Below are 14767 nucleotides of genomic sequence, written 5' to 3' on the forward strand. Positions count from 1 at the left end.
GAAAAACAAGCTCAGATCTTACATGGAATCTTATAAAAAGCCAAACCCAGCCCTGGCAGGGGGCTCAGTTGGTTGGAGCATCATCCCTGTACACCAAAGGATTGGGGGTTCAATCCCCAGTCCAGGCACATACCTAGGTTGCACATTAGATTCCTAGTTGGGATGCCCATGGGAAGCAGCGAATCGGTGTTTCTCTCTCACATCTATGTCATTCTTCTCTCTCTCTCGTTCATATTTTTAAATCATATGTTTTAAAAACATTTTTAAAATTAAGAAAAAATGTTAAACCCAGGCTCAACATGACAGCCCTTGACACACGGCTATAGGCACTAAATCGGCTCCCATAGGTTCGCTCCCCCACCCCCACCCCACCCCACCCTACCCCAGAGTTTCCATCTATTCCGAGGCCTCTAGTTCCCTGCGTGATTGCATAGACATGCAGACACAGGTCAGACCCTGGGCCAGGCCTCCTCTGACCTGGCCCCCAGTCCTGGTAACTGTACCCACCCGCTACCCCCGTGCTAAGACCTGAGTGCTCACTCTTCGACCCTCACCTTATTTTCTAAGCCCTGAATTTGGTTCCCTGCCAGACCCTCCCCTCCTCCTGTCCTAATTTTCTGCCTGTCACTCCTCTGCAGGGGCCCCAGATCTGTAGCCCTACACCCCTTCAAGAATCGGGGTCCTACCCCCAAACCTCAGGACAAACCCAGCTGTCTGCTGCAGCCACGGGGCTCCTGCCTGCCAGAGGAAGTTCCCAGGGGCCCCGTGCCACCTGCCTGCAGGCAGGGCTGCTGGCTGCTTCCCCTGGATGTCCCAGATGCCAGTGCCTCAACCATGGCTCCTTCTACCATCAGCCTCATTCTCGCGATTCCGCCTGGGCTCAGTTCCCAGGTGTTCCTTTGGTGATGGAGTCCTTCCCACCTTAACCTCCTTCCTGGAACACAGGCCTCCGCAAACCAGTTCTGCAGACTGGGCTTGCCACCCGGCATTCTCTTGGGCTGGAACCCTTCCCAAGAGCCTTGTGGGTTCAGCTTTTCTGGGTGACCTGATCATTCCGCTGATGGCCAGCAGCAGGAATCTAGAAAAACTCTTGGGCTGAAAGTCTCCTGGTAAGGACAAGCTGAACCCCCAGAGGGCAGTATTGGCCAACACTAGCTTCCCAGAGTTGTGGTAGCCTTCCCACGTTTAGGGGGAGGAAGGATGGAGGAGCACAAAGATGAGGAGAATAAAGTTCTTTATGGGAATAAGTCTACTTTATGTAAACTTACGTGAAGTGAAAAAGGTGTATCATATTAAACATTCAAAGAGGCTTGGGGGGGGGGCCTGCAAAATGTCAGTGTCATTACCTCCTCCGGCTGAGCCCCACGTGACCCACCACCCGCAGGCACAGGTACTAGGCCCAGCAGGGCAGCGCTAGCAGCTCGTGCGCCACAGCCTGTGAGTCCGCCGCTGTAAGGTAGAAACAGCGGTCACAGGCCTCTGCGGCGCTGGGCGGCGGTAACTCCGCCAGCTTTTTACACGCAGAAGCTGCACCCCTGAGGGCTTTCAACAACTTTGCTGAGGCCTTGACTCAGCTGTGGCAGAGCTTGGGCCAGAACCCCAGGACCCCCATCTCTGGTGTACAGCGATTCCCACTGCATTCTGCTAGGCCACGCCTCTACCCCCAGACAAATTCATCTGAAGTTGTTACTGAGAGCTACCATGGCCTAACCCAATTCGGGTCTCCAAGGCACCTTCCAGCTCTGAAGGATGGAAGTCCAGGATTGGTTCTTTTTTTTTTTTTTTAAGATTTTAATTTCTAGAGAGAGGAGAAGAGAAAGAGAGGGAGAGAAACATCACTGTGTGGTTGCCCCTCACATGCCCCCAACTGGGGACCTGGCCTGCAACCCAGGCATGTGCCCTCACTCGGAATCAAACCAGTGACCCTTTGGCTCGCAGGCCAGTGCTCAATCCACTGAGCTACACCAACCAGGGCAGCAGCCTCTTCATTGGAATAATCCTCCCATCAGGCCCTCCCACCGGGTTGGAGCCCCAGGCCCTGTATTCAGGCTTCTCTGAGGTCACCACAGGTGGGCTTTGCTTCCACAAGCCCAGTATGTGAATGGCTATTGGGTTTATAGAAATTATAGATTATGCACAAAATTCCTTTAACTAGCAAAGTTCCCACATCCATCCCCCTACTTCCCAAAACAGAGTTAAACTTACAAGACTCTGACTGACACCCAGGTGGGTGGGAACTCACCCACTGCTAATTCACTCACAATACAGTAAAGGGATTAAACAAAGAATGTGCTTAGGAAGTGGGGTCTCTGGTCCAGCTTGGGGTGTGTGAAGACAGAAGGTGTAGCTCCTTGGCCCCCTGGTCTGCCTGCCTGTGTCACACCACAAGCCAGAAGGGAGCCACAGCCTGGCCAGGGACATCGGCTCACCCGGCCCTTTCCTGGCACCTGCTGGGAGCCAGGGAGCATGCTCTGCTGTGGCCCAGCCTCTGATCTGGGGAAGAGATGCCACGAACCACCCACCACTCGAACAGCAAGCAGCCAGAGAGAAGCACGCCGTTTCACAGGTGGAAGTAACTGGGGTGGGTCCTGAAGGTCGGAGGGGTGATCAAGGAAAGACTGTTTTGGGGGCTGAGGAAACTGCCAGCAAAAAAATCAGCAAGGCAGGCAGGCTGGGGTGTGTTTAGGGAAGATTGGGAAGCATTCCTTCTCTCTCCAGCTAGATTAGATAGTCTACAAAAGTAAGGATTGCACGCGATGATGCTTTGTTCTCCCTCAGTACCTGCCTAGCACGGAGTCATGAGCCTGGGAGGGGCTTGTGAAATATTGTTTTGGGTGACATCTATTAAGGCAGGACATTCCCCCAGGGCACTGAGGCAGGTGTGTTGAAAGGAAATTGAATTCCTGGCATGCACCTGTTATGCCAGTTATCAAGTTCTTGCGTCTCAGTCGCAAATCCATCCTCAGTGCCCTGCTCCTGATCAAGCTGAAAGCTACACACACTTCTCTTGCCAGTCCACGATGTTAAACTTTGTCAGTAGAGGGCGCTGGAGAGACAGCGCAGGAGAAAGGGAGCCTCTGGTTCTGGCTCACCATTTTTGTTTGTTGTTTTTTTTCCCTTGCTCCCTCAATGATGCAATGTTTGATCAGCACACCTAGCGGCATTCTCCTCCCACGGTGAATGGGAGGGCACCTTAGGGGCAGCTTCCTGGTCAGTTGTGTTGCCACCTCAGTGCGTAGTGTCCTGCTTGCCAGCTTTGACCTGCTTAACTTTGACTTGACCTCAGTGAGCTTTTACACTATCCAGAGGCTCAGCCACACCCTCCCCATGAGATCTGGATTTTAGCCTCAGAGGAACACCTCTCCCAAATGTATTCCTTTCCCTATTATTTAGAGTTCTCATGACCCCCAAGTAGCCACTTCCTATTAGTAATTAAAAATCATTTAGCGTCTACCTTCCCTGTTGGAATGACTGTGTAGTTTCTGTCTCGTAATTGGGCCCCAACTGATACCACGCTCATGCACATGCCTTTATACACATGCGCATGGCTCATGCACATGCCTTCACATATGCCCCTGTAAATGTTCATTGTCGGGGTTGGGGGGGGGGGCTCCTAGAGCAACTCCCTGCTCCCTTCTCAGTGAGATTTCCCTGACAAACCCTCCGAGCATCTAGAGCCCCCCTCCTCTCCAGCAGCCCCACATCAGCCAGAGTTCAGTCAGGACAACAGAAACACTCTCAGTATTCAAGCAGGAAGGGATCTGATACGGGGACTTTGGTGCTTCGGTCTTGGCTGCACCTGCTCCTAACTGTCATTGTGGCCAGGTGAGCTTGCCTCTGGGAAACTCAGTTCCCACTCCTGTAATGACAGAGATAATGATAGTACTTCACTCGTATGGAGCCTCTGAAAATTCCATAAAATAATCCATGAAAAATTACCAGTGCCTGCAACAAGGTTAGTGCCCAATAAATGCAAGCTATTATTAGTGTTCCTGTTATAACCTTCTAATTGCTCCAGCACATCTGAGCTGGTGTGTCCCCAGGCTACAGCCGTCTGTAGTTGGGGCAGCCAGGGAAGGAAGAGGACATTTCAGCAGTGAGACGTCCATCCGTCCGCCTGGGATTACAGACTACCCTAGACGGGCAGGGGGCCCACGGCGGGGAGCTGAGGTGTAGGCTGGATGTGGCTCAGTGGCTCAGAGATGCCTGCTGCCCTCACTAGCATGAGTTATACATCCTGAACCTCCTCCACCCACACTGAGTGAAGCTTTCTCTTCCAGATTCCTTTCTAAAACTGTAATTGAAAATGTAATATATGCACATTGTTTTTTTTAGTTAAAAGGTACAAAATACTACACAGTTAAGAATGTCCCCCTCCCACCTGAACCCCCAACCCCACAGCCCTCCCACCCAGAGACAGCCAACAGGCGTTATGAACCGTTCTTATGCGTCTTCCCAGGCGCGCTCTAGGCATCATTTCATATTTTAATACAAGTGGGAGCACTGTTTTTGCTTTTCCGCTGAGTATTATATTTTGGAGAACACTCCATATTTGCTATTTGGATTTTTTCTTTACGCTTATTCTTTTTCAAATCTGCACATTTTTCTTTTTTATTGTATTCTTTCCCATTACCATTTGTCCTCCTTGTACCCTCTTCCTCCTCCCCCTGCCCTCTGCACACTTTTCTCAGTATGGATACGACACTAATTATTTAATCAGATCCCTTCAGGCAGGGAGCTCCATTTTTTCCAGTCTGGTGCTATTGTAAGCAGTGTCATAAGAAACATCTGTGTACATCCCTCCTTCTTTCTTTTTTTGAGGTAAGAAATCATCTCACCTCGTAGAGTTGGAGCCCCCAAAACCACCTTCAGGCTCTAGCCTTTTTTTCAAACCAGGCAAAGGGACGGAAAAGCTGCATTCTGGTCCTGGGTCAGCTGTTAACGCCCTTGGCACCCAGACACCCATTGCTCCAGCCCTCTGAATGACTCAGGTCCCAGCTTACCAGACAGTGATCATTGTACCTGCTCCGAAGTGCCTCACACACACATTCTGGGGATCAGATGAGACCATGTGCGTGGAAGTGTGTGAGTGCTGTACTAATGGACAAGTCTCTCCTGTGGTTATTTGCCAGATCTGCAGTTGACATGTTGCTCTGTGAATGTGCCCACCGCCTTCACCATGGGGCCTGCTGCACACCACGCCCCTGCGAAGGGAGACTGACCCCACACGCAGCTCCTGCCCTGGACAAGCCCAGGCTGCTGCGCACTGCACCATGGGTGCCTGCCTTCCCCACCTTTCTTCTTCCCCACAGCCAGCTGACCACTCTGGACACCTTCCCAGTGGGTTGTTGCCCTGTGGCTAGAACGAAAGGTTTCCCAAACAGAGGGAAACCAGGTTGCTCTGATTCTTGCCCTTGGAAAAGTCTACTGGGAAACAGAGAGTTAGAACAAACACAACCCAGAATGCACAGAGAGTAGCCAAGTGGTCAGGGCCAGGAAGCTGAAGTTACAAGGAAGCCGAAATTGGGAGGAAGCAGAAATCCCCCATACCCTGAAGCTATGAGGCAGGGAAATGTTGGGAAGATTATGTTGGTGGGAAGTGAGAGGATACGGAGCAGCAGCAGCACCACCACCAGCCAAGGGGCAACAATGGCAAAGCTTTTGAAAGCACACCAGCCCCAGCTGCCGAATCCAGCACAGTCCTCAGGCACCCAAGTCCCTGCCCTATCTCCATGGTTCTCTCATGTGGCCTTACCACAAGGTCCCTTCCTGTGGGCTCAAGGGGGGAGGGGGACTTTTTCCGTACTGCCACGAGGGCCAAACCAACCCAAGGCTTATGAGACCTGCCTTCCCAGCTTCCTGCAGGGCCCCCTAAAGAGCAGGTGTGCTAGTGTTCCACCCTGGAGCAGGGGAAATGAGAATCCTAAACTCCATTTTGCATTAGAGCACATTGCTTTGCTTAACGAACTAATGCAGTTTCGTGGAGGCCCACCTCCTAGGGAAAGGGCAGAGTGGAGAAGGGCGGAGAGCAGAGTTGGAGAGGCAAATGGATAACAATGATCAGTTGAGACTCTGTGACACATTGGTTCTTCCCTCTTGCCCAAATCTTCCTCACCCTCATGTCACTGATACCAAACGCAGGCCTGGCTGCCAGCTGCTTCAAAAGCCAGTACTCAAGAGACAGGTGCTGGTGTAAGGAGAGATGGTCTGTTCAAGTGCCGACCACCCGGGAAGATGGGGGGCTCTTGGCCCAAAGCCCATCTCTACCTCTCAGTGGAGGCAGAGGTTTTCGTAAGGAGGGAGAGGGGAACAGAACAAAGAGATCAAGGAAAGGGTTTGGAAAGTTCTGTACGTGCAGACCGGCGCAGTCCATTCTGATGAGGACCTTGACACTGGTCAAGCGATGGTCTGGTGTGTGTCATCCTTGTTATAGGGTTGAAGGTCAGCAAGTCTCCTGGAGCTGAAATGCCTGAAGGTTGGAGTCTGTATCTTTTGAAGTTCGTTCCTAGACTTCTTATGCAAACATGCTGTTCATCTACAAGCTACATAAGAGTCAGAGTCAGTACCTACAGAAACAACGTCGAAAGCATAGTGGGGTGGGTCACATCCCCACTGCGTACATCACCTCATCCCACAGACTTTCCCTGCTGCTACCGCCATATCAGCACCGGCACCGGTGTTCTCAACCATGACAGCAGATTGCCTTTTGGGCCCCAACTCTTCATTCTGTCTCACAGCTACAATTTTTGTCCTAGGTCTTTGCAGTTCCTCCCACTAAGGGAACAGAGCACATTACATTTCACCATCCTTTGACTTTGGATTTGGCCATAAAAACATGTTATATTATTGGCCAAAAGGGATGGCGTGCCAGTTCCAAGACCTCTTGTGCTGTTTCCAATGCAACCAAAAGAGCGTGCCCAGGTTAGCCCAGTGTTCCCCAAAAGAGGGCAAGGGACGTGTGGGACAAGGCCGCCTTGGCCAAGCCTCCTGGGTGAGCCCAGCCAAGATCAGCCAGCTCTCAGAGCCCGAGCTAAAGAAGTGTGTGTTGCTGTACGCCACTGAGGCTTTGTGGTCGTCTGGCATACGGCTGAATAACCGCCCACAGCACTTACAGTACATTTCTCTACTTGGTGACTCAGATGGCAGCTCGTTATTTCTTTGTTTCTATGAGCAGGCTAGAACGGCCAGATTTAGTGAGTGAACATACAGGATCCCCAATTACATTCGAATTTTAGGTAAATGATGAAAAATTTTTGTGTAAGAGTGTCCCATGTGATTTTTAGAATGTCTCAGTACTAAGAAGTGTTTATCCAAGGGCATCCTGTATCTATCTGACAACTCCTGGCGCTTCAGGCAGGATGGGCAGCTCACACAGCAGCTGTGGGGGGGTCCCCATGGTCACTACCACGTGCTGGGAGAGGGAAGGCAGGTCCAGTTAGAGGTTTGCCAGAAGCCACGTCTTGAGCCCTTTTTTCTCTCCAGCGCAAGCCCGCCCCTTCTAGTAATGATATGATGGTTGCCATTTACCTAGTCCCTGTCTAGGCAGGTAGTGGGCAAACATGCATCTTATTTTTACACCAGTGCTATAATGCAGGGGAGTAGCTAAGTCCTTAACCCCTCTACAAATAAGTAGACAGCTAGAGAGAGTAGCCAAGTGAGAGTTCAAACGCAGCCCTTTCTCTTTCCATAATACAGCCCTGCCTCCAACTACCAAAAATGTTTGAGGTCATTTTCACAAAACTGAAGACAGCGAAGTGTATTCCCCAGCCCCCCCGCCAATCTCTTTGCTGGCCCCCCTCAATCCACTCTGTGAATAATGGGGGCTGTATTAGTATGCTGGGGCTGCTGTAACCAAGTACCACAGACTGGGCGGCTTAAACAACAGAACGTATTTTCTCAAGTTCTGGAGGCTGGAAGTCTGAAATCTAGGTGTCAGCTGGGTTGGTTCCTTCTGAGGGCTGGGAGGGAGGGGTCTGTTCTGGGTCTGTCTCGGTTCATGACCCACTGGACTGAGCCACGGGCTGTCCAAACGTGCGGTCGAGCACCATGTCTGGGTGTGCCAGGGAGGGGGTTTCTGGGGGAGACTGGCCCTGGAATTGGCGGGCTGAGTGAAGGGGCCGGCCCTGCACAGTGCGAATGGCCATCACCTGACTCTTCGAGGGCCCACATAGGAAAAAAGGTGGAGGAAAGCTGAACTGGTTCCGTTGGCCCGGCTGCTTGAGCCAAATATCGGTCTGTTCCTGGCCGTGGACTGAGACCTGTCCCAGCAGCCCTCCTGGCCATTGGGCCGTTGGGCCCAGGCTGGCTCTCCGGGGTCTGCACTTGTAGAGGGCGGGTGGTGCCACTTCTCAGCCTCCAGAGTCACGTGAGCCTTCTAACAAAGCATGTGAATAACACACACACACACACACACACACACACACACACTGTCCTGCTGTTCGGTTTCCCTGGAGAGCCCTGGCTCATACAAAGCCTCTCTCCTTGATTTATAGATGGCCCTCTTCTCCCTTCTCTTCATGTCACCTTCCTTCTGGGCATGTCTGCGTCCGAATTTCCTCTTCTTGTAAGAACATCAGTTGGACTGGGTTAGAACCCACCCTGATGACCTTATTTTAACTTCTTCACCTCTGTAAAGACTCCATCTCCAGAGAGGGTCTAAGGTACTGGGGGGTTAAAACTTCATTATGTGAATTGGGGGTGGAGAGGACACAATTCAGCCCATAACAGGGTTTGTGGGACTCATCGTAAGTCATCTGCATTCAGTTTGCATCTAAAAGAGGACCCCAAGGGAGTAGATTTCAAAGGATGGGGTTCTAGATTTCAAGTGGTGGAATTCTAGTCTTCAAAGCAGCCTTTAGGGGCAGCAAGGGCCCCTCCTGCAGTTAACAATGGCACCTGGGAGGCATCACAACCTCTGCCAAAGGGGCCCTAGCAACTGGTAGAATGCGGGTTATTGTGAGGACAGGGGATTGTGATGGTGGAATCTGGTGAGACCAAATGTTAGTGCCTCAAGAGATGTCCCTCGGCCCCAGTGGGCAGCATCATCGTGGTTTTCAGGATGACATCAGAGGACAGGGAGACGATGGAAGCCCGGGGGGCGGGAGAAAGCTGCCCAGCCATCCCCAAGATGGCGCCCGATGACCCCATGTCTGAAGGGAAGTCGAGGGCTGCTTTGGTAAGGGGGGTGGGAGCCTCATCTCACCGCCCCAGCCTGTCCCCTCGTGGGAGGGAAAGTGCTGTGGGGACGTGGGACAGGGGCCGAGTGCCGTGAGGTCCCAATTGCCGAGAAGAAGAGGGGTGCTGTGCACCCCATCCCCACACTGGCACCCAGCTGCAACCAGGGGTCAGGGCCCTTTGCAAGGTCGTGAGGCCACTTGGCGCTGACTTGGGTCTCTCCCATCCACCTCCCTGTGCGGGGCCCTTTCCTCCATCTGCGGATGGCACCCAGCTGCCCCACAGCCCTCCGCTGGTCCCCATAGCTTTAGGCTCTCTCAGCACAGACCCTAGGTGTCTTCCTCCCACTGTAGCTCCCGGGACAGCGGGGTGCCTAGGTCTTTTCAAAGTTAGATGGAGTCGGGGCTAGGGAAGTTACCTCCACGGTGATTTGGGTGATTTGAAAATCGCTGGAAAGAGAGCCTGCTGCCTCAACTCCCTAGCACCTCCTCTCTCACCTTGGGGTTTCACTCCTGTGTGGCAGCTCACCCTCTCCTTCTTGACTCAGTTCCTGTAAGTGCTTTGCTAATTAGAGCTCAGCCCAGGTCTCTATAGCTCACAGCAAACACTGGTTCAAACACTGCAGCCCACTGCGGCCCACTGCGGCCGGGGCTCTGGCAGTGCCCTGGGGTGGGAGTGGGGGCAGCCCCCACACTGACTGCTGGCTGCCCCTCAACCTCCCCCTCCCTGCCTCAGGAGGCAGAGCCCCCTAAGCCAGACTCTTCCTATGACTACCTGGAGGAGATGGAAATTTGTGACGACAGAGGCTGCTCAGGGCCACCTAAGTTGCCATCCCCCAAGGCTGGCCCCACCACCAAGGGCCAGGCGGGCGACGGGCCTGAACTCACAGAGAAGCCCCTGGCCCTGGGGACCCGAGGAATTGAGCGCAGTGCTGAGATGGAGCTGGAGAAAGTGCGCATGGAGTTTGAGCTCACGCGGCTGCAGTACCTGCACCAGGAGAGTGAGCGCCAGCGGCAGCACGAGGAGGTGATGGAGCAGCTGCGGCAGCAGGCGGCACCCCGTCTGGTAGGTGACAGGGAAGCAGGGGAGCTCCATGGGTCCCCCAGAGGGCTGAGGGCCAGGGGCAAAGGGGGCCTCCGTCTCTGAAGCCCACCCTACCTGCCTCACTGCTGCACCCCGCCCTGGTCCAGAGCTGGCGCTCACTGCCTCAGAGCTCCCATGCTGAGCTGGGACTTGACCCTGCCTGGGAAGGGCTCCACATCGTCCACCTACCAGCCCCTGGCTTTCCTTCTCAGGGAAAAGTCTTCAACGTTTTCTCTAGGACTGGATTTCCACCCTTCTCCATTCCTCTCTGCATCTCTTCTAAGAGATGTGTCCTTGGGCTTGACCCGGCACCCCTGCTGCAGTCTGGCCAGTGGATTTTGATAAAACCATCCCCTCCCCTGTTCAGGGCTGCATTTGCTCTGTTGCATTGCTCTGCCTTGTTGTCAACTAAAACTTAGACATCTTTGTAGCAAGAAGTGGACCATTCTCCCCTACTCTGTACTAAGAGGGGACGATTAAATGGGATGTGAAGCGCTCAGCACTATAACTGGGTCACCATTAGCCTAAATAATGAAAGAGGTTATTATTTAAAGCAATGTCCTCTGGGCTTTAAAGTCAGACAGCTGGGGGTTAAAATCCTGGCTCTACCACACAGAAACTGCACGACACTGAGCAAGTTTCAGAGCCTGGGCTTGCTCCCCCAGCAGGCGGTGCCTGTCCCGTAGGGTCACCACGAGGACTGGACGAGAGAACGCGTGCAAGGCACTCCGCAGTGGGCCTGGCACACTAGGCGAGCACGCGATAAATGTTAGCTATTGTCATTTTTATGCACTCATGTGACTCCCTTCTTGACCCAAATGCAACAACTCGTGTTCATCATTTTTCAATTTTATTGAAATATAATGTATGAGCTATGCTTCCCAGCTCTGAGTCATCCTCAGTTCTGAGAAATTGGCCTTCTGTCTTTGTCCAAGTCATTGCTGTAACTGCTGAGGAGGATATGACCTAAAGGAAATACCGTTAAAAGATCTCCCTACAGGTTAGCCGTGTGCTGTTAATCACCGCCCTCGTGCTGCATTTCAGCCAGCTCACATTTCTCTGCTTTGTCCAAAAAACTACCCCGAGACACACTGTCAGATGGCTTCCCAGCATTAACATATTTTACTACCTATGGCATTTCCCCAGTGGACTGGTCAGTATTTTTGTAAGAAAATGGGGTTGGTTTTGCATGATTTGCTCTCAGCAAACAGACGCTGGCTGCTTAGCAATTATTTTTTTTCTTGCTCACAAAATACCTCCTTAATTACGCACTAAATGATTTTGCTGAGCCAAGTCAAGTTAATTGAACAGGGATTTCTAGAATCCATCTTTTTTTTTTCTCTCTCTCTCTCTCTCTCCCTCTTTTTAAAAATCTAGAGAAGATTTGCCTGTCTCTAAGATTCTGGCCCATTTCTTGATATTTTTGACACATCACAAATAAGTTCCATTTTCAAACGGGTGGCTTTACCCTCAGGATCCCCAGGTGACACCTGTTCAGGTCGAAGCCCCACACGGCAGACAGCAGGTGTCCGTGGTGCTGTGCCTCTGGCCGGCGTCTCTTCCTCGCCAGACTCATTTTCACTTTTTAGTGTGAACACGTCCCGCCTTGCTGGATGAGGTGGAGGCCCTTGCTGTAGCGTGCTCTCTGCTTTCTGTCGTCTATTCGGAAGTCAGGCCATTGAAAGTGTTTTTCAAAGTCTAAAAGGTTTCACAAATGCATGTTCTGTTATTAAAATCACACACAGCACCCACCAGCACTTCAGACTGAAAACACATGCAGATGACAGAAGGGGGCAGGAAGGCAAGTCCCTGGGCCCAGGGCTGCCGGGAGGCTGCAGAGAAACAGGAGGTCTGCCCGGCACCCCCACCGCACCAGCGCACCAGGACTCGCCCTCTGGTCCCCACTTCCCTGCCATTCATTCTGGAGTTGGCACCGCTGGAGTCATCTCTTCCGCCTCACTTTGACTTGGCTGCCCTGGAGTTTTATGGAGCAATCTCCACAAGGCTGTGTCCAAAACCCCAGTCTCCAGTGATAGTTCGCAAGTGTTTGGCTGAAGGCTGGGGAGCTGACTTGCTGTTTAAACTTCTCTCCACTCTCTGCTTTTCTGGGTGGGTGCGTGGGTAGATACATTTCATTGTATTGAAAAAACACCTCTGTGAGCATGTTTCCAGCTAGTTTAGGGACTCACAGTCCCTGCCATCGGCCTGCTCACAAAAAAAATGTGGCATGATTTTAGGAGATATTTTAAAGAAGAAAGCATGGATGGCATCTTACCAGCTTTTGCCTTACTTACAAGTCGATGCTTCCTACAGTCAGAATGGGCTCTGTCAAGCCTCAGTTACTCAGGTTGTGGAAAAGAACAACACACAGGCAGAGTCAGCCAGGCAACCCAAGACGCGCCACCCCCCCATGGCCAAGACTCTGAGGGTTTAGGGAGGTCCCGCCATCAGCCAATCAGATTCCTCCCACCTGTCCTCAGGAGAGCCCAAACCTGAGCTGAAGGACCACAAACTGACCTCATGTGACAGGGACCAGGACCGAGACAATGCCCAGGGGACACTCTCTCATGGGGCTACTGTCCAGAAAACAGGCGCTAAGTGTCAGGGCAAACCACCGAAGAGCACGCCAAGGCCTGGCCTCCAGCTCCAGGACCGCAGGGACAGACAAGACTGCCTGCCTGTGTGGCTCGGAAGCAGGGGGAGCAGAGAGGGGAAGCCGAGTCGGGGACAGGAGCAGACTCGAGAAGTAAACGCCCACGAGTGCCCTCTCCGTGCCAGAGTCTTCGCTCGGAATTTCTGATTTCTTGCCTCTCCCTCCTCATGATCTTGTGAGGTGAGCACCATTACCCCTCCCTTAGGTAAGGAAGATGACCGGCCAGGGGTCATGTTCAGGAAGACACAAGAGCAGATTGCAGCCCTGGCTGGTGTGGCTCAGTGGACTGAGTGCCAGCCTGCAAACCAAAGGGTCAATGGTTCAATTCCCAGTCAGGACACGTGCCTGGGTTGCTGGCCAGGTCTCTGGTGAGGGGCACCCAAGAGGCAGCCGCACATTGATAATTCTCTTCCTCCCTCTCTCTCTAAAAACAAATAAATAAAAATCTTTATTAAAAAAAAAAAAAGCAGATTGCAGCACAGCTCTGCCTGGTGCCCATGCCCTGGTTTTGCCAGCTCCACTCTCTTCTCTCCCCCACAGTTCTCGGGAGGCCTCCAGGACCTCCTGCACCCCCAGAACCAGTTTGCCCTGTTCCTGTACTGCTTCATCTTTATACACATAATCTATGTCACCAAGGAGATGATCTTCTTTCTCTTCTCCAAGCACTACCTGTTCTGCATCGCAGCCATTTTGCTTTGTTTGATTAAAACTTTATGGTCATAGGTCTAAGTGTCTTTGTTCTCTCTGTCGCTGGGGGACCTCCATGCTAGAGTGTTATTTGGACCTGACCCACGATGGCCTGAGCTACCCTGTCTCCTCGCTCCCTGGCACCTCCTCCCCTAACGTGGTGCCTCCCCGCAATCAGAACTTGATGTTAGAAACAGCTGGCTATCAGCCTTTTACACCCTAGTGTGAGTGACACCAGTGGCTGGGCCTGAGCAGCACTTTATCCAGTTAGTGACACAGGGTTGGAGCCACCCTTGGGCCATACACAGTTCAAAGAGAGAAATGCTGAAGCTCGGGGAGCCCTGGACAAGCCCGTCAGAATTTGACCGGCAAAGGGTGTCCCTGGGCAGTGCATGCCTGGGTGAGGCCAAGCAGCAAAATCTGGGCATCCTCCTGGAGGCGCTGGGAAGGAGGAACTGAACACCTGATTGGGCCTGAGGCAAATCAGCAAGGCTGCTGTAGTAGAAAAGGGGGAGGAGAAATAAAAGAGGCCACACAACCCTCAAATCACACAGACGAGAGAGAGACAGAGAGAGAGAGAGAGACAGAGAGAGAGAGAGAAAGAGAAAGAGAGAGACAACACAGTAAATATACAGTTGTCCACAACAGAGTTGTACGCACCTCCCTCACCCCACCCCAAGTACATGGACAACCATGACCTAAAGAACAGACTTTAAACACTAGAGGGCTCACGAGAGGCACAAAATGGAGCTGCAGCCCTGGCCGGTGTGGCTCAGTGGGCTTGGTGTAGTCCCACACACCAAGTGGTCGCAGGTTGAATTCTCGGTGGGGCACATGCCCGCATTGCAGCCCGGTCCCCAGCTGGGGGCGTGCTAGAGGCAACTGACTGATGTTTCACACATCAATATTTCGCTCCCCCTCTCCCTCTCTTCCCCTCTCTCTAAAAATAAATACTTTTTTTTTAAATGAAGCTGCCAGGTGCACATGGAACAAGGAAAAGTATTTCAACTCCCCCATGACCAGCTCCTACCCCACCCCGTCTCCATCACACACACCCTTAGCCCGCTGGCAGCTGCACTGACCCCAGCAGCCCCGCCTAGGAGCACGGCTGGCCCCGGCCAAGGTACAGGAGCCTGCAGGGATAAGGCCGAAAACCGGATGAGGCTGGAC

The 14767-nt window shown here is 52.5% G+C and overlaps 1 protein-coding gene across 1 annotated transcript; it reads left to right on the top strand.

Annotated features, from left to right (window-relative positions):
- The first annotated feature begins 9014 nt into the window (after positions 1 to 9014).
- On the top strand, positions 9015 to 13633 carry TMEM247 (transmembrane protein 247). The gene is made up of 3 exons (XM_028514563.2): positions 9015 to 9175; positions 9910 to 10239; positions 13451 to 13633. Exons 1-3 carry the CDS (start codon positions 9059 to 9061, stop codon positions 13631 to 13633), a joined length of 630 nt encoding a protein of 209 aa, XP_028370364.1. The 5' UTR covers positions 9015 to 9058.
- The last annotated feature ends 1134 nt before the right edge of the window (positions 13634 to 14767 follow it).

The sequence above is a fragment of the Phyllostomus discolor genome, chromosome 6, assembly GCF_004126475.2.
Source record: "Phyllostomus discolor isolate MPI-MPIP mPhyDis1 chromosome 6, mPhyDis1.pri.v3, whole genome shotgun sequence".
In the NCBI taxonomy this organism is placed as follows: domain Eukaryota; kingdom Metazoa; phylum Chordata; class Mammalia; order Chiroptera; family Phyllostomidae; genus Phyllostomus; species Phyllostomus discolor.

Coding starts and splice junctions, on each gene's coding strand:
- TMEM247 (XM_028514563.2), top strand. CDS start 9,059: ATGACATCAGAGGACAGGGAGACGATGGAAGCCCGGGGGGCGGGAGAA. Junction 9,176..9,909: donor GGAAGTCGAGGGCTGCTTTG/GTAAGGGGGGTG, acceptor TCCCTGCCTCAG/GAGGCAGAGCCCCCTAAGCC. Junction 10,240..13,450: donor AGCAGGCGGCACCCCGTCTG/GTAGGTGACAGG, acceptor TCTCCCCCACAG/TTCTCGGGAGGCCTCCAGGA.